Here is a 20,132-nt window from a genome sequence, read left to right on the forward strand (position 1 = left end):
CTTTTAAAACTGAAGAAAGATAAGGAAGACTTTTATAAACGCTTTTGATCAGAAGGAGCTGCGCATGGACTTCATTTATAAGTAAAGGTAAGACCATAATAACGTTTTTTTTTTTAATTAAATGTGCTTTTCATGATGGTATTCTTACATCACACTCAAATTTACAAGCGCAGGCCTAAATTTACCGCATGCCTTTGGTAAGAGGTTTTAAATTATTTTCAAGGAAATACGGTATTTTTGGGGCTTTTTGAATGGTTATTTGTTGGATTTTTTTGGGGGGGGGCAGAATACTGGAGCTCCTATTGGCTTTTATTTAGTATTTAGAATTCATTTATAAAATTGTTGTCTTTCATAATGATTGTGAACAACAGGCAAAATTCCTAAAAAAGCGCATTTCTCCTTTAAATCACATATTCAATGCTGAGAAATTAAAAACATATAAATATAAAATATAAACAACATTTATATTCTTCCTGAGCGTGGGGACAAGCTGCAAAAGCGTCCACAGTAGCGACCGATGCACGAGTTTGCATGAAAAGGGTTGTTTGTACTCAAATGTCCTTGTTCTTTCTTATTTGACGTAATATAGCACATGTTTTAGTACCTGTTACTCAAGGTGAAAAGGGGGGGGGACTGCTGCTCTCAGGTTCTGGGTTTGGGACTCCCTGACCGCTCCAATGCTGTGCTGCAGGTGCCAGAGGGGATGCAGAACACGGGGGAGGAGGTAAGTGAGCTGCAACCAATAGCTGAGAATCCCAGCATCCAGGAGGCCATCAGGGACCAGGACCACCTGAAGTACAGTCCGCCACACACAGGTGAGAAATTCTGAATCTGGACTATGAACTCATTTCCACTCATTCTGTCAGGCGACAGTTAATACAAGGCAGGACGGTCAATGAGTTTGTTTCTTTTACCGTATTTGTCGGACTATTTTATGCGGCACGTGGTGAAATGATAAGTGTGAGCAGTAGATGGCAGTCTCACATAAGAGATACGTGTAGACTGCAATATGACTTAAGTAAACTACACAAATTGTTATATGATCCATTAAAAATATTGACCAGGGGTCACCAACCTTTTTGAAAGCAAGAGCTACTTCTTGGGTCCTGATTAATGCGAAGGGCTACCAGTTTGATACACACTTAAATAAATTGCCAGAAATAGCCAATTTTCTCAATTTACCTCTAACTCTATGTTATTATTAATAATTAAATATATTTATCTTTGTGGAAACACTGAGCATCTTAATTATTTCTCACAATAAATATATATTTTTGATGACATGTTTTAAATAGGTTAAGTGAAGTGAATTATATTTATATAGCGCTTTTCTCGAGTGACTCAAAGCGCTTTACATAGTGAAACCCAATATCTAAGTTACATTTAAACCAATGTGGGTGGCACTGGGAGCAGGTGGGTAAAGTGTCTTGCCCAAGGACACAACGGCAGTGACTAGAATGGCGGAAGCGGGAATCGAACCTGCAACCCTCAAGTTGCTGGCACGGCCACTCTACCAACCGAGCAATCTGCACTTGGTTAGAATATTGGATCAAACTATATTTCTAACAAAGACAAATCATTATTTGATTTTTGTTCTAGATTTTCCAGAACAAAAATTTTAAAATAAAATTCAAAAGACTTTCAAATAAGATTTAAATTTGATTCTACACATTTTCTAGATTTGCCAGAAGAATTTTTTTGAATTTTAATCATAATAAGTTTGAAGAAATATTTCACAAATATTCTTCGTCGAAAAAACAGAAGCTAAAATGAATAATTAAATTAAAATGTATTTATTATTCTTTACAATAAAAAAATAAATTTACCTGAACATTGATTTAATTTGTCAGGAAAGAAAAGGAAGGAATTTAAAAGGTAAATGTGTTTAAAAATCCTAAAAATAATTTTTAAGCTTGTATTTTTTTCTCTAAAATTGTCTTTCTGAAAGTTATAAGAAGCAAAGTAAAAAAAATAAAAAATAATTTATTTCAACAAGTGAAGACCAAGTCTTTAAAATATTTTCTTGGATTTTTAAATTTTACTTGTGTTTTGTCTTTCTTAGAATTAAAAATGTCGAGCAAAGCGAGACCAGCTTGCTAGTAAATAAATACAATTTAAAAAATTGAGGCAGCTCACTGGTAAGTGCTGCTATTTGAGCTATTTTTAGAACAGGCCAGCGGGCGACTCATCTGGTCCTTACGGGGACCGCGTTGGTGACCCCTGATATAGACGCTCGAAAATCTATCATGTTTTAGTACAACTTTGGTAAGCTATGAAGCCACACCCATTAATGGATTGTCGGTGCATTAAACATAGGAGTATTATTATGGTGTGTGTATAAGGTAAGACATATTATCTGGCGTTCTGTTTCACAATATTATGCAAAAGCAACTTTTCTTACCTTCTGGTACCTGCTGATCAGTATTTGGGATCTGCATAAATCCTGAAAAATTGCGCACCTCCGCGTTTGTAGTCCGTGTGACAAGGTAGACAATAAGCTTCTTCTCTTTCTCTATCTTCTTGTTATGTGACATCCATCTTCCACTGTTGCCATTTCTAATATAAAGTAGTGTAAAGTTCTTACTTATATCTGTCAGTGAACTCGCCATGAAAGCGCTAAAACATACCGGTGTAGTGAGTTGACATTATTCACCCAAGGAACTTTAATTATTAGAGAGTTCTGGTTGGACTTTTTTTTTACGGGACACATTTCCGGCGTTGTTATTGCACCAATAATCCTGATCCTTCATCCTTGAATCAGCCCCTAAAAAGGGTGGAGTGCCATCTCCGGGTTGGGGAGGAGACCCTGCCCCAAGTGGAGGAGTTCAAGTACCTCGGAGTCTTGTTCACGAGTGAGGGAAGAGTGGATCGTGAGATCGACAGGCGGATCGGTGCGGCGTCTTCAGTAATGCGGACGCTGTATCGATCCGTTGTGGTGAAGAAGGAGCTGAGCCGGAAGGCAAAGCTCTCAATTTACCGGTCGATCTACGTTCCCATCCTCACCTATGGTCATGAGCTTTGGGTTATGACCGAAAGGACAAGATCACGGGTACAAGCGGCCCAAATGAGTTTCCTCCGCCGTGTGGTGGGTCTCTCCCTTAGAGATAGGGTGAGAAGCTCTGCCATCCGGGAGGAACTCAAAGTAAAGCCGCTGCTCCTCCACATGGAGAGGAGCCAGATGAGGTGGTTCGGGCATCTGGTCAGGATGCCACCCGAACGCCTCCCTAGGGAGGTGTTTAGGGCACGTCCAACCGGTAGGAGGCCACGGGGAAGACCCAGGACACATTGGGAAGACTATGTCTCCCGGCTGGCCTGGGAATGCCCCGGGATCCCCCGGGAAGAGCTGGACCAAGTGGCTGGGGAGAGGGAAGTCTGGGCTTCTCTGCTTAGGCTGCTGCCCCCGCGACCCCACCTTGGATAAGCGGAAGAAAATGTCTGGAAGGATGGTTATTGCCACGGATGAGGAGCTGCTGCTCCGTTATTGATTGACGTAAAATCTTTTGACACTTCTTCCACTCCCGTCCTTGCACGCTACACCGCTGACGGGGAGAAGATGCTCTCGAAGTAGTGGCACATAAACAAGACGCCCACAAAACGAAACGACTTGAAGATGATGTGTAAAACATCATCTAAGCAACATTCTGAGCAAAGAACCAGCATTACATGTTATGTAGACCACAAGGAAGTCTTTTACATTTAGAAAAATGAATAAATAATATCCATCCATCCATTTTCTACCGCTTATTCCCTTTTGGGGTCGCGGGGGGCGCTGGTGCCTATCTCAGCTACAATCGGGCGGAAGGCGGGGTACACCCTGGACAAGTCGCCACCTCATCGCAGTGAATAAATAATATGACTCCTTTAATGCGCCTTATAATCCGGTGCGTCTTATATATGAAAATAGACCTGACTAGACCGCTCCTCGGCAGCGCGCCCTATGGTCCGGAAAATACGGTACACATTTAGCTCTGACCTTCTGCTTGTGACAAAAATGTTACTCTGCAGACCAAGAAATGTGTTTGATTCAATCAGTTTCCAGTTTTGTTGAGAAACAAATGGTAGCCTCAACCATACCGCTTAACATGGACAAGTGTACATGGGGTTCCAGGTTCACAAGAACTGTATTGCGGGGTTACAGTTGGGTTGTATTAAAAAACTGTCTTTGGAGCCCTGGTGGGTCTGTTCCAGGAAAAGTCTCAAGGCTTCTCTTGCTTTCTCAGTATAAAAGGACTCAGGCTGGGAGATTTGTTCACCCACAAAGCGACCGGGGGGCTCCAGTCACGGTGTTAGGGGAAAAATGCAGAGTTAATAAAAACGGTTAAGAAATTGAAGTTGCCCTACGGTGTAATCTGTGTCCTGAAACCGTGAGAACATGTTGATGAAAGTCCTTCTCCTCGTTGCTTGAAAAAATGTTTCTGCGTTGGGTTATGATGATGATATGTCTGAACATTTTCCTCAGTCAGAGCTGCTGTTGGCTCTTCCCAAAATCTAGAACTGGACCTTTCCTCCAGCGGCTTGCCGGAGTTTGAGCTTGGTCCTGATGAAGTTTTTATTATATCGCCGAGCCCGAGCCTGACCCGGCCTTCTTTCTCCCCACACACAGTAAGAACTGTTAAATAATATCTTCATATTGTTTGTTGTATTCTGTGTGGACATCAGCCCTGAACCCTGAATCCTAGAAGATGTCTTTGTCCACTGACTATAATGTGTACCGAAATATAAACCGAAACCACTTTATTTTCGGACATTGTATTTTGAACACATAGAGGCCACACATGTCCGTAAACTGCAGATTTTTAAACATGAAATATTTTCACAGGCGCTTCACAAATTTAACAAAAGACTACGGGCTCCATTCAGCCACCGTTCTTAAGAAGACATTTTGTTCTACGGCCCACTTACAACATTTTTCAGGAGATGTTTGTACTCAACAATGTTTTCTTAGCTGGGATTTGTTTGTAGAACAAAATCTACCAGAGCACTTTTAGGGTGGCCTCTTGGTTCTTAAATGTGACAAGTTCCCTTACTTCTAATATTAAATTAATGTTAAATTAATGAGAGAGAGAGAGAGAAGGGGGTGAGAGAGAGAGGGAGAGTCAGGGGATGGGGTGAGAGAGAGAGAGAGAGAGAGAGAGAGAGAAAGGGGTGTGAGTGAGTGAGAGAGAATGGGGTGTGAGATAGAGAGAGAGAGAAAATGGAGTGAGAGAGAGAGAGAGAGTCAGAGGATGGGGTTGGAGAGAGAGAGAGAGCAAGAAAGAGAGAGAAGGGGGTGAGAGAGAGAGTGAGAGAGAATGGGGTGAGAGAGAGAGAGAGAGAGAGAGAGAGAAGGGGGTGAGAGAGAGAGTCAGAGGACGGGGTGGGAGAGAGCAAGAGAGAGAGAGAGAAAGGGGTGAGAGAGTGAGTGAGAGGGAATGGGGGGTGAGATAGAGAGAGAGAGAGAGAGAGAATGGAGTGAGAGAGAGAGAGTCAAAGGACGTGGTGGGAGGGAGAAAGAGAGCAGGTGAGAGAGAGAGAGAGAGAATGGGGTGAGGCAGAGAGAGAGAGTCAGAGGGCGGGGTGGGAGAGAGAGACAGAGAGAGGGAGAGAGAAAGAGAGAGAAGGGGGTGAGAGAGAGGGAGAGTCAGAGGACAGGGTGGGAGAGAGCAAGGGAGGGAGAGTCAGAGGACGGGGTGGGAGAGAGAAAGAGAGAGAGAGAGAAAGAGAGAAAGGGGTGAGAGTGAGTGAGAGAGAATGGGGTGTGAGATAGAGAGAGAGAGAAGGGGGTGAGAGAGAGAGTCAGAGGACGGGGTGGGAGAGAGAGAGAGAGAAAGAGGTGAGAGAGTGAGTGAGAGAGAATGGGGGGTGAGATAGAGAGAGAGAGAGAGAATGGAGTGAGAGAGAGTCAGAGGATGTGGTGGGAGAGAGAGAGAGCAAGAGAGAGAAAGAAGGGGGTGAGAGAGAGAGTGAGAGAGAATGGGGTGAGAGAGAGAGAGAGTCAGAGGGCGGGGTGGGAGAGAGAGACAGAGAGAGGGAGAGAGAAAGAGAGAGAAGGGGGTGAGAGAGAGGGAGGGTCAGAGGACAGGGTGGGAGAGAGCAAGGGAGGGAGAGTCAGAGGATGGGGTGGGAGAGAGAAAGAGAGAGAGAGAGAAAGAGAGAAAGGGGTGAGAGTGAGTGAGAGAGAATGGGGTGTGAGATAGAGAGAGAGAAAAGGGGGTGAGAGAGAGAGTCAGAGGACGGGGTGGGAGAGAGAGAGAGAGAAAGAGGTGAGAGAGTGAGTGAGAGAGAATGGGGGGTGAGATAGAGAGAGAGAGAGAATGGAGTGAGAGAGAGAGAGTCAGAGGATGTGGTGGGAGAGAGAGAGAGAGCAAGAGAGAGAAAGAAGGGGGTGAGAGAGAGAGAGTGAGAGAGAATGGGGTGAGAGAGAGAGAGAGAGAGAGAGTCAGGGGTGGGTGGGAGAGAGAGAGAGAAGGGGGTGAGAGAGAGGGAGAGTCAGAGGATGGGGTGGGAGAGAGCAAGAGAGGGAGAGTCAGAGGATGGGGTGGGAGAGAGAGAGAGAGAAAGAGAGAAAGGGGTGAGAGAGAATGGGGTGTGAGATAGAGAGAGAGAGAGAAAATGGAGTGAGAGAGTCAGAGGACGTGGTGAGAGAGAGAGAGAGAGAGAGCAAGATAGAGAGAGAAGGGGGTGAGAGAGAGTGAGAGAGAATAGGGTGAGAGAGAGAGAGTCAGAGGGCGGGTGGGAAAGAGATAGAGAGACAGAGAGAGAGAGAATGGGGTGAGAGAGAAAGAGAGAGTCAGAGGGCAGGGTGGGGGAGAGTGAGAAAGAGAAGGGGGTGAGAGAGAGTGAGTGAGAGAGAATGGGGTGAGAGAGAAAGAGAAGGGGGTGAGAAAGAGAGAGAGGCAGAGAGAGAGAGAGAGAGAGAGCAAGAGAAATAATGGGGTGGGAGAGAGAGAGAGTGAGAGAATGGGGTGGAAGAGAAAGATAGAGAGAGACAGAGTGAGAGAGAGAGAGAATGCTTTGCTGCTACTGCAAGATGCCGCAGATTATGTCCTGGGGAGGAAGTGCATATTTCATGACCATGTACACATATTTGTGACAAATATTTATTTGAAGGCTTTAGGCTACATCAGCAGTCCCCCCTTTCTTAAACTTACATTTTGACATTATGTATTTGCCCCCGCAGGATAATACGAATTACTCCTCTGTAATCTGTTTGTGTTTGCTCCGTGTGTTTGATGTTTGGCTTTTACGTCGCAATTGTGTCCTTGTATTGGGAATTAAGGGCGTTTACCTATGCAAATTAGGGAATAAAGGGTGTTGACATATGCAAATTGGGGAAATAAGGCCGTGTTTATATGCTAATAGTGATAGACACTCACGCGCTAACTATTTGGCATTCAGCAACTTAAAAACATCAGGTGGGAACAATTTGGCCGTTTAAGAACACGTCATGAATTTGAATGGAATGTTCTTAGGAAGAAAGATAAGAGGAAAAGTTGTTGAGTGTCCTCTCTTCCTGTGCTCTGAAACTACGGAAATATTTGTCTTCGCTGTTGGAAATGAAAATGCTCCAAATTGCTTCGTCCGCCATTTTCTCAGCCTCGTTTTAACCTTCACTTTCGTCTCAAGAACAAGCTCGGCCTCTAAGGTTGTGCTGTCTTCTTCACACGCAGCAGTCCATTCTTTTAAAAGCTATTGGTGATACTCGATTTCTGTGCCGTCCATCAGCTTTATTTCCTTTTTAGATAGCCAAGTCGAACCCCTTACACCGGATGGCTGCATCGCATGCATTCTGTTGTGTGTTTGCCATGATAATGGTGAGTCCATAAAGCACTAAGGGCCTTTACTAAGATCCAAATACCACGCGTGTACCAGAACTAAAATGGCATGTACTATCAGTGGGTGTGTTGCGTGTGGTCTACTAACACTCAGTGTGCAATCAAAAAGTGGTACAGACCGCCTTATTTAAATGAGGATTTTGCGGGGCTTTTCTACCACAACCATTTGCTGCACTTTTCTGTTATCTCAATCAATCCATCAATGTTTACTTATATAGCCCTAAATCACGAGCGTCTCAAATGTCTGCTCATACCTCGTACCAATGGTGCCTTCACAGATGTGTAAGTTACCCATGCCTTGTCCACTAATGCACCCCCATACCATCACACATGCTGAATTTTTGCCTAGAACAATCCGGATGGTTCTTTTCCTCTTTGGTCCGGAAAATACGACGTCCACAGTTTCCAAAAACAATTTGAAATGTGGACTGTTCAGACCACAGAACACTTTTCCACTTTGCATCAGTCCATTTTAGATGAGCTCAGGCCTAGCTCTGGGTGTTGTTGATAAATGGCTTTCGCTTTGCTTAGTAGCGTTTTAACTTGCACTTACAGAGGCAGCGACCAAATGTAGTTAGTGGCGGTGGTTTCCTCCCTCCTCCACAAGGGAGAGGGGGGCAGAGAAGAAAAGAAACGGCAGATCAACTGGTCTAAAAGGGAGGTCTATTTAAAAGCTAGAGTATACAAAATGAATCTTAAGATGGGACTTAAATGCTTCTACTGAGGTAGCATCTCGAACTGTTACCGGGAGGGCATTCCAGAGTACTGGAGCCCCAACAGACAACGCTCTATAGCCCGCAGACTTTTTCTGGGCTCTGGGAATAATTGATAAGCTGGAGTTCTTTCAACGCAGATTTCCTGCAGTGTGGTGATATCATTTACACACTGATGTCACTTTTTGATGCAGTACCGCCTGAAGGTCCATACTATCATCGCTTACGCCAGGGGTGTCCAAACTTTTTCCACAGAGGGCCGCACACGGAAAAATGTAAGCATTTTGATATTTTTCATTTTCAAACCACAATAAAATATTTGGATTTTTTTATTTTATTCTTAGGGCTCCTGGGGAGCATAGAGGGTCCCAGTCACTAAAATGTTAAAAATAAGTCAAATTATTGTTATTATTTTTTATTTAATGCTCACAGTAAATCTCTATATCAACTTGAGGTTGATATAAAGTAAAACAAATAAGGTTTTATGCCTTTTGTGTCAAAGACAACTTTGTTTTCTATAGTAAAACTGAAATAAGCAGTATTTAGATAGATAGATAGTACTTTATTGATTCCTTCAGGAGAGTTCCTTTATTTAGCAATTAAAGCCCTCAAAGATCAATAATGCAAGACACCATTGATTTTAATTATTTCATATTTTTGAGTAATCACAGTGAAAAGGTAAATAAAATCCTACTAAATATATTTGAGATCCGAAAGGTTCCCCACTCATAAAGTGACACTTTTTTTTTTTTTTTTTTTACTTTTAACACTTAAATTACAAGATCAACTTCCAATATATCTTATTTTGTCAAAACTTTGATGTTTTTATAAGGTCACCACATTACATATGCAATATTTTTCCACATAAAACATTTTAAAGTGATATTTTTTAAGTAATAATTCATTATAACATAGATTTTTTGTCCTTTTTTTTTTTTTGACCAATAGAATCAATCAATCAATGTTTATTTATATAGCCCCAAATCACAAATGTCTCAAAGGACTGCACAAAGCATTACGACTACAACATCCTCGGAAGAACCCACAAAAGGGCAAGGAAAACTCACACCCAGTGGGCAGGGAGAATTCACATCCAGTGGGACGCCAGTGACAATGCTGACTATGAGAAACCTTGGAGAGGACCTCAGATGTGGGCAACCCCCCCCCCTCTAGGGGACCAAAAGCAATGGATGTCGAGCGGGTCTAACATGATACTGTGAAAGTTCAATCCATAGTGGCTCCAACACAGCCGCGAGAGTTCAGTTCAAGCGGATCCAAGACAGCAGCGAGAGTCCCGTCCACAGGAAACCATCTCAAGCGGAGTCGGATCAGCAGCGTAGAGATGTCCCCAACCGATACACAGGCGAGCGGTCCGTTCTGGGTCCCGACTCTGGACAGCCAGTACTTCATCCATGGTCATCGGACCGGACCCCCTCCACAAGGGAGGGGGGAACAGAGGAGAAAAAGAAAAGAAGCGGCAGATCAACTGGTCTAAAAAGGAGGTCTAGTTAAAGGCTAGAGTACACAGATGAGTTTTAAGGTGAGACTTAAATGCTTCTACTGAGGTAGCATCTCGAACTGTTACCGGGAGGGCATTCCAGAGTACTGGAGCCCGAACGGAAAACGCTCTATAGCCCGCAGACTTTTTTTGGGCTCTAGGAATCACTAATAAGCCGGAGTCTTTTGAAGGCAGATTTCTTGCCGGGACATATGGTACAATACAATCGGCAAGATAGGATGGAGCTAGACCGTGTAGTATTTTATATGTAAGTAGTAAAACCTTAAAGTCACATCTTAAGTGCACAGGAAGCCAGTGCAGATGAGCCAGTATAGGTATATATGTATGTATATATGTATATAAAGGTATATACAGTATAGGTATATATGTATGTATATATGTATATAAAGGTATATACAGTATTGGTATATATGTATATAAAGGTACATACAGTATAGGTATATATGTATGTATATATGTATATAAAGGTATATACAGTATAGGTATATATGTATGTATATATGTATATAAAGGTATATACAGTATAGGTATATATGTATGTATATATGTATATAAAGGTATATACAGTATAGGTATATATGTATGTATATATGTATATAAAGGTATATACAGTATAGGTATATATGTATGTATATATGTATATAAAGGTATATACAGTATAGGTATATATGTATGTATATATGTATATAAAGGTATATACAGTACAGGCGTAATGTGATCAAACTTTCTTGTTCTTGTCAAAAGTCTAGCAGCCGCATTTTGTACCAACTGTAATCTTTTAATGCTAGACATGGGGAGACCCGAAAATAATACGTTACAGTAATCGAGACGAGACGTAACAAACGCATGGATAATGATCTCGGCGTCTTTAGTGGACAAAATGGAGCGAATTTTAGCGATATTACGGAGATGAAAGAAGGCCGTTTTAGTAACGCTTTTAATGTGTGACTCAAAGGAGAGAGTTGGGTCGAAGATAATACCCAGATTCTTTACCGAGTCACCTTGTTTTATTATTTGGTTGTCAAATGTTAAAGTTGTATTATTAAATAGAGGTTAGATATTGGGTTTCACTATGTAAAGCGCTTTGAGTCACTAGAGAAAAGCGCTATATAAATATAATTCAATTCAATTCAATTCAATTCAACTGCCTGCATGGCAGCTTTGTGTCAAAATTGCCACTTTTTCCTCATTAGATTTCACTTCATTCCACTTTTTTAAAATGTTTTTTTTTAATTTTTGCATTACTATCAATTTTGCAATTTTTGCAGAATGTGTGGCGGGCTGGTAAACGATTAGCTGCGGGCCGCAAATGCCCCCCGGGCCGCACTTTGGACACCCCTGGCTTACGCCTATGAGCTGTGTGAAGAATCTAAGTCGCGATGATGCATTGTAGTGGGATCCATTTGTGGCAGTCCAAATGTATCTGTGGCGTCCCACCAATGAATAACTGCATGGTACAGACTGACATATACTGTACATCTGCCCACACCTATAAGAACTGTATGGCCGGTATTGGGTAAACAAAATGATAAATTGATGACAGGAGTGTTGAAGAAGAAGCATTTTTACCCCCCCTTGCTTGCTTTTGTGTTCTCCTGGAATAAGAGTTGGCAGGAATAACAGTTCTGGCAGCTTTTTTGAAGGACTGGCAAGCTTTTCCGCTGCCCGGGTTAATGGGAGTATTATCTGCAGAGCCAGATTCCCAGCTCCGATTGTGTGTGTGTGTGTGTGTGTGTTTGTGTGTGCGTGTATTGCATGCATGCATGCTCTGGCACGCAGTGTGTGGTCTGGCCTGTGTGTGTGTGTGTGTGTGTGTGTGTTCTGGACACAGACACCCATGCAAATGTTTGCACGGGGTAATAGTCCACTCGTTTCCAGATGAACTTCCTGATCCGGGTGTCAAACCTTTAAAGCCAAGCAAGCGTGCAGTTAAACTTTGAGCTGCACTCATGCATGAATATAACCATTCATATCTCGGAGTTCCTTACACCGGGCCTGATTTGTCACCTTGCATATGGAAGCTAAAAGTACTCATTGTGCCGGAGGGGCTTTAGTGGCCGCAGGAACACTTTATTTAAACCCCCCGGCTAATTCTTGTCTAGACAAAGCTAGCGGTTAGTGACTCTGCGGTAAGGATTATTCTAGGCTTGTTCGCCCACTGATGGGCGAGCAGCCCCTAAAACCTTCACCCTGCCCGGAATAATAGCAGCTGACTGATCAGGAAGGATAACGGCGCGTGCACACGTCCAGCCTGTCGGCCGCAATCAGCCCTCCCTGGCGCCCGCCGGCCAAAGGGGACTCGAGTGGAGCTCAAGTCATGAAACAAACACTACAAGCACGACCGATGGCACGTGCATTTTCATTTTGGTCTGCTACTACAAGAATGTTTTGTTTGAAAACCATGTGGCATCAAACGAATGATCCACCCCGCCTGTTTGTCATCCTCCAGAACCAGAAAGTAGGCTTGTCAGGTTCAAACATTGATGACATCTATTAATCAAACAAGAAGCAAGGAACCATGCAGAGCCAGACTTCAATTTAGCTAATGAGGAGAACGCATGGAGCTGCACACTTAGTCACAGTCTCGCCCTACGCTCTAAAGCAGTGGTTCTCAACCTTTTTTTCAGTGATGTACCCCCTGTGAACATTTTTTTAATTCAAGTACCCTCAAGTCATGAAACAAACACTGCAAGCACGACTGATGGCACGTGCATTTACATTTTGGTCTGCTACTACAAGAATGTTTTGTTTGAAAACCCTATGGAATCAAACGAACGATCCACCCCGCCTGTTTGTCATCCTCCAGAACCAGAAAGTAGGCTTGTCAGGTTCAAACATTGATGACATCTATTAATCAAACAAGAAGCAAGGAACCATGCAGAGACAGACTTCAATTTAGCTAATGAGGAGAACGCATGGAGCTGCACACTTAGTCACAGTCTCGCCCTACGCTCTAAAGCAGTGGTTCTCAACCTTTTTTTCAGTGATGTACCCCCTGTGAACATTTTTTTAATTCAAGTACCCTCAAGTCATGAAACAAACACTACAAGCTCGACTGATGGCACGTGCATTTTCATTTTGGTCCGCTACTACAAGAATGTTTTGTTTGAAAACCCTGTGGCATCAAACCAACGATCCACCCCGCCTGTTTGTCGTCCTCCAGAACCAGAAAGTAGGCTTGTCAGGTTCAAACATTGATGACATCTATTAATCAAACAAGAAGCAAGGAACCATGCAGAGAGAGAATTAAATTAAGCTCATGGGGAGAACGCATGGAGCTGCACACTTAGTCACAGTCTCGCCCTACGCTCTAAAGCAGTGGTTCTCAACCTTTTTTCAGTGATGTACCCACTGTGAACATTTTTTTAATTCAAGTACCCTCTAATCAGAGCAAAACTTTTTTGGTTGGAAAAAAAGAGATAAAGAAGTAAAATACAGCACTATGTCATCAGTTTCTGATTTATTAAATCATGTAACAGTGCAAAATATTGCTCATTTGTAGTGGTCTTTCTTGAACTATTTGGAAAAAAAGATATAAAAATAACTAAAAATTGTTGAAAAATAAACAAGTGACTCAATTATAAATAAAGATTTCTACACATAGAAGTAATCATCAACTAAAAGTGCCCTCTTTGGGGATTGTAATAGAGATCCATCTGGATTCATGAATTTAATTCTAAACATTTCTTCACAAAAAAAGAAATCTTTTTAACAATATTTATGGAACATGTCCACACAAAAAAATCTAGCTGTCAACACTGAATATTGCATTGTTGCATTTATTTTTACACTTTATGAATATATTCATAAAGGATTTTTGAATTGTTGCTGTTTCTAGAAGATTTAAAAAAATTCTCATGTACCCCTTGGCATACCTTCAAGTACCCCCAGGGGTACACGTACCCCCATTTGAGAACCACTGCTCTAAGGTTCAGCTCCCGTGTCCCTCTATTTATTCAGGAGTTCCATAGTCAACATCACTGTACATTCAGGTTTTGGAGCAACATATGTTGCCATCCAAGCAACGTTATCATGGACGCCCCTGCTTATTTCAGCAAGACAATGCCAAGCCACGTGTTACAACAGCTCCCAAACGTTTACAGAGTGTTGTTAAAAGGAAAGGCCATGTGACACAGTGGTAAAAATGCCCCTGTGCCAACTTTTTTGGTCTCCTCTTAAAGTTTCGGTCCTCATCATTGCCAACACCCACACAACATTGCCATTGTTGTTTGATGGGGTGTCTTGTTCTGACTTAAGCTTTTAAATGCCTTCAAAGCCCTCTAAAACACCTCTGTAATCTTTCTTGAAATAACAATGTCATATTAAAGATTACATACAAAACAAAACACACTTTGCTTGAAGTATACAGTATTTTAAAACCATACAGAAACTTCAGCAGCCTTAAATAAGACAATTGAGGATTTACAACCTTAATTTTTTTAAGCTGAACATACTGAGGATGAACTGTTGCTTCAAGAAGAACGCACGAAGGAAGGGTGAAATGTTTGAGAGCAGACGGAAGCTGAGAGATTTAGTACGGCGTGACTTTGAGGTTATAGATGTTGAACTTGGAGCCAAGCTATTTCAACATAAATTAACTGCTGTATGTAAATAAATGTAGTCACACTTTTGAATTCTGATTATTACTTGCTTGCACAATTTAAATCCACTTTTAAAAAAGACCCCACCATTTTGACACAAATCAATCAATCAATCAATCAATGTTTATTTATATAGCCCCAAATCACAAATGTCTCAAAGGACTGCACAAATCATTACGACTACAACATCCTCGGAAGAACCCACTAAAGGGCAAGGAAAACTCACACCCAGTGGGCAGGGAGAATTCACATCCAGTGGGACGCCAGTGACAATGCTGACTATGAGAAACCTTGGAGAGGACCTCAGATGTGGGCAACCCCCCCTCTCTAGGGGACCGAAAGCAATGGATGTCGAGCGGGTCTAACATGATACTGTGAAAGTTCAATCCATAGTGGCTCCAACACAGCCGCGAGAGTTCAGTTCAAGCGGATCCAAGACAGCAGCGAGAGTCCCGTCCACAGGAAACCATCTCAAGCGGAGGCGGATCAGCAGCGTAGAGATGTCCCCAACCGATACACAGGCGAGCGGTCCATCCTGGGTCTCGACTCAGTACTTCCTCCATGGTCATCGGACCGGACCCCCTCCACAAGGGAGGTAGGGACATAGGAGAAAAAAGAAAAGAAGCGGCAGATCAACTGGTCTAAAAAGGAGGTCTATTTAAAGGCTAGAGTATACAAATGAGTTTTAAGGTGAGACTTAAATGCTTCTACTGAGGCATTTAACAAATGGACTTTGTCAGAATGTCATACCTGAACGCTAATCCTTTATTGGCTCAAAACTTTTGAGTATTATCTAAAGTCCTGTTTTGTCCCATTTTCAATGATTAATAATAACAGACGTAGCATTGGCGTAGCTTAGCATAGTTTACCCGGCGTCTCTTTCTTTGTGTGTTTTAACGCTTGCCTGTGACCTGTTGTGTCCTAGCAGAGGGAGAGGTTCTTGAGGCACAGTGACACCGGTCCCAGTTCCGTTGGCGATTGGACCCCACCGCACTCCTCCAATTTACCTGCCGGTCCCTCCGGAGCCAGCCTTTCCAGACCAAGAGCGTGGAGCGTGCGCACCTTCCAGGACTTCCTCCCTCCGCTGCCGCAGCTCCACAGGAAGTGGTGCAGCTGGAACTCTACCAGCCCTTTCACCAAGCTGGTGGACAGCGTCAGTAATAATATTTTTTTGTTCCACCTTTTTCCCCACTTCTCAAAATTACACACTTGACTACCATATTTTCCAGGCTGTAGAGCACACTGGTATTTAAACCCGCCCCAACCAAATTTCAGAAGAAGAAAATAGTTTTACACATGGTGTGTATAACACGGCAGTAAAACGGCTGATCAAACAAAACAGAAGTCGTCATCATGGACCCACTGGCAGCGGAAGCTAGCTTTCCAATCAGCTAAACATACTCAATAACGCCACGGTGACGTTTTGTTGAATTCACAAATCCGAAACAATACAAGAAGAATACCATTTAACGTTCCATCCATCCATCTTCTTCTGCTTATCCGAGGTAGGGTCGCGGGGGCAGCAGCCTAAGCAGAGAAGCCTAGACTCCCCTCACTCCAACCCCTTGTCTAGCTCTTCCCGGGGGATCCCGAGTCGTTCCCAGGCCAGCCGGGAGACATAGTCCTCCCAACGTGTCCTGGGTCTTCCCCGTGGCCTCCTACCGGTTGGACGTGCCCTAAACACCTCCCTAGGGTGTCATCCTGACCAGATGCCCGAACCACCTCATCTGGCTCCTCTCGATGTGGAGGAGCAGTGGCTTTATTTTGATTTCCTCCCGGATGACAGAGCTTCTCACCCTATCTCTAAGGGAGAGCCCCGGCCACCCGGCGGAGGAAACTCATTTCGGCCGCTTGTACCCGTGATCTTGTCCTTTCGGTCATGACCCAAAGCTCATGACCATAGGTGAAGATGGGAACGTAGTTCGACCGGTAAATTGAGAGCTTTGCCTTCCGGCTCAGCTCCTTCTTCACCACAACGGATTGATACAGCGTCCGCATTACTGAAGACACCGCACCGATCTGCCGATTCACTCTTCCCTCACTCGTGAACAAGACTACTAGGTATTTGAACTCCTCCACTTGGGGCAGGGTCTCCTCCCCAAACCGGAAATGGCACTCCACCCTTTTCCGGGCGAGAACTATGGACTCGGACTTGGAGGTGCTGATTCTCATCCCAGTCGTTTCACACTCGAACCGATCCAGTGAGAGCTGAAGATCCTGGCCAGATGAAGCCATCAGGACCACATCATCTGCAAAAAGCAAAGACCTAATCCTGCATCCACCAAACCGGATCCCCTGCGCCGAGAAATCCTGTCACCATTTAAAGTTAATAATATTAAGCTAATGCTAATGGCGCAAGCTTGATTACATTACAACCGCAGGTACAAATATGCATGGAAACACTCCTACAGACATCTCACATGGGACGGTTTAGTAAGTATGAATAGTTGTAGTTATATTGTAAAACTTACAAACGTTGCTTGGAGTGATGAATGACGAATCCTTTCGAGCAGAAACGCTGTGGAAGAAAATACTTCCGGCACGAAGTCCAAAAGATGGCGCCATTGCACAAACACTTGGTCGACATAATATGAATACTTTTACTGTAAAAAGGCCAATTGCTGCAGAAAAACGAGTTTCCTTATCATTCCAGGCTCCTCCCTGCTTGGTGGACAACAACAGGAAGTCTTTCTCCAATGTTCACCTGGACAGCAGCACCATGTCTGACTCTCCTATCAGCAACGCTTCCTATCCACTGGCTCAGGCCGCCCAAAGGCAGCGGCGTCTCAACTCGACCAGCAACCTGCGCCGCTCCCGCTTCACAGGGCCTTGCTTTGGTCTGTTCTCTGGGACGGCCGACGCATCAAAGTCCTCCGGGCTCAGTCATGGCCAGAGTTCCCAACCGGAGCCCATCTCGTCTGCTTCCTCCATCCAGTGCCCCGTGGAGGGCGGCCTGGCTGCCAAGAGGCATGACTTCCCAGGAGAGGGCGAACACCTGCCTGTGTTTGCTATTTCCGAGGAAGAGGACCGGCAGCCTTTGGTCTTAGCTGAACACCTAACTCAAACCCCTGACGCCATCATCCTGAACGGACTAGTGCGAGAGACATTCGAGGGAAAAAGACCCACTAGCGCTACTCCTCAGAACCAGAAGGCTAGACCGGAGTGGAGGGCATGCGGGAGTCCGGTGTCAGGTGGGGTTTGTCCACTCCCTTCCAACACCACCATGACCGGGTCAAACACCATCAGTGGCTGCCAGCTGCCTCTCAGTCAGCCCGCAGTGTTGTGCATCAACCACATGTGACCGACAAGGTCCCATAAAGACCGTGGTGGGCCTTTTTATTAAAGCCCCTTTGTTTGATCTCAAAACCTCTGACAGAATCTACTCGCAAGTTGATTATTACTTTCTGGAATACGCGTTCTGGATGCTGCTTGATATATGCCGAGGTCCATACTGCTGTGGTGTCATGTTTTAAAAATGCTTCCAACAAAGAACAGTATTTTGGATTGTAGACTAAAATCCCAACTTTTAGGAGCACTTTTTTTAAACTGGGTTTATTGATCGATTTCATATATTTTGGTAAATTGTACTCCAAACACTGCACTACTTTTCAGTTATTCGTTCAATGTGAACATTGTAATATGTGCCAATACCTTTTCCATCACGTGTCGTCTTCTGACCTTTGTTTGTTTTTACTGGACGTCCAAGACTTGTTACTCAGATTTGTTCTGTAAAGTATAAATCATGCATGTATCGCCTATGAACTATCTATACATTTCCTGGATTATGAAAGGGAAATCAACATACTGTAAAGCATATACTAATGTACATTTCTAGTGAAATTTAGTTTAAAGAAAAAGAAATAGCAATCACAATAGTATTTATTAAATGAGTTGACATGGAATAATGTAAAGTTGAAATAAAGGCTGTCATTCTCATGTGTAGTATTTCATATTTCAAATATGATGAAATCATCAGTTCCGTTTAGTTTCATTGATGAGTTGTGTTCCCGTACGAGTCCTTTATTTTATTTTCAACCTAGGCTCCTCTGGGTACTGCGAACGTGTTTAATGACACTCGCTTGGAATAAAGCAACTTTTTGTTCAGCAAAGCGTCTCGGACGGCTCTTTCGATCCAACCGCACTGCGGTGTTGCCCTCCTGCCTGAGAGGGGGTGAGGAGATCAGAAATACACTTCAGTGGATTGCACCCTTCAGGTCGGGAGAGATGTCTTGACCCAGGTGAAGTGGTTCAAATCTTGGGAATTTGTCCACAAGCGAGGGAAGGCGACAGCACAAGATCAACAGATGAGTTGGTGCAGTAATGCAACAAGGGCTTAGCCACAAGGTAAAGCTTTACCGTATGCCGTTCCATCAACATTCCTCACCTGACCTACCGTTAAAAGCTTTGGGTAATGGCCGGAAGAGCAAGATCAAACAGCCGAAATAAATGTACTTCTTTGTCTCAGTCATCCGGGAGTAGCTCAGGGTCCTTCGCATTGAGAGGAGCCAGTTGAGGTAGCTCGGCAGGAAAGGATGCAATAAAACATGTAGTGAAGGTATGCTGGAAACGTTTGGCAGAATTTTGTTTGTCGAGTCCAACTCAGACCTCTGGGTGGAAAGGCTGCTCCTTCGCATTGAGAGGAGCCAGATGAGGTAGCTCGGCAGGAAAGGATGCAACAAAACATGTAGTGAAGGTATGCTGAGTCTCGTTTGTCGAGTCTTCAACTCAGACCTCCGGGTGGAAAGGCTGCTCCTTCGCATTGAGAGGAGCCAGTTGAGGTAGCTCGGTAGGAAAGGATGCAACAAAACGTAGTGAAGGTATGCTGGAAACGTTTGGCAGAATTTTGTTTGTCGAGTCCAACTCAGACCTCTGGGTGGAAAGACTGCTCCTTTGCATTGAGAGGAGCCAGATGAGGTAGCTCGGCAGGAAAGGATGCAACAAAACATGTAGTGAAGGTATGCTGAGTCTCGTTTGTCGAGTCTTCAACTCAGACCTCCGGGTGGAAAGGCTGCTCCTTCGCATTGAGAGGAGCCAGTTGAGGTAGCTCGACAGGAAAGGATGCAACAAAACGTAGTGAAGGTATGCTGGAAACGTCTGGCAGAATTTTGTTTGTCGAGTCCAACTCAGACCTTTGGGTGGACAGGTTGATCCTTCGCATTGTGAGGAGCCAGTTGAGGTAGCTCGGCAGGAAAGGATGCAACAAAACGTAGTGAAGGTATGCCGGAAACGTCTGGCAGAATTTTGTTTGTCGAGTCCAACTCAGACCTTTGGGTGGAAAGGCAGATCCTTCGCATTGAGAGGAGCCAGTTAAGGTAGCTCGACAGGAAAGGATGCAACAAAACATGTAGTGAAGGTATGCTGGAATCGTCTGGCAGAATTTTGTTTGTCGAGTCCAACTCAGACCTTTGGGTGGAAAGGCTGCTCCTTCACATTGAGAGGAGCCAGTTGAGGTAGCTCGGCAGGAAAGGATGCAACAAAACGTAGT

General features: G+C 43.9%; 1 protein-coding gene across 2 annotated transcripts in view; it reads left to right on the forward strand.

The window, feature by feature from the left end:
* Positions 1 to 18,698, forward strand: part of si:dkey-112e17.1 (uncharacterized) — an 80,856-nt gene extending 62,158 nt beyond the window's left edge. The window contains exons 4-7 of one of the 2 annotated variants that reach the window (XM_061907114.1): positions 692 to 815; positions 4,460 to 4,602; positions 15,576 to 15,800; positions 17,301 to 18,698. In XM_061907114.1, the coding sequence (XP_061763098.1) occupies positions 692 to 815; positions 4,460 to 4,602; positions 15,576 to 15,800; positions 17,301 to 17,948 (1,140 nt within the window). In that variant the 3' untranslated portion in view covers positions 17,949 to 18,698. Of the gene's footprint in view, positions 1 to 691; positions 816 to 4,459; positions 4,603 to 15,572; positions 15,801 to 17,300 lie in introns of both variants that reach the window. The other variant, XM_061907113.1, reaches the window with a different exon arrangement.
* The last annotated feature ends 1,434 nt before the right edge of the window (positions 18,699 to 20,132 follow it).

This window comes from Nerophis ophidion, linkage group LG07 (assembly GCF_033978795.1).
Source record: "Nerophis ophidion isolate RoL-2023_Sa linkage group LG07, RoL_Noph_v1.0, whole genome shotgun sequence".
NCBI lineage: Eukaryota > Metazoa > Chordata > Actinopteri > Syngnathiformes > Syngnathidae > Nerophis > Nerophis ophidion.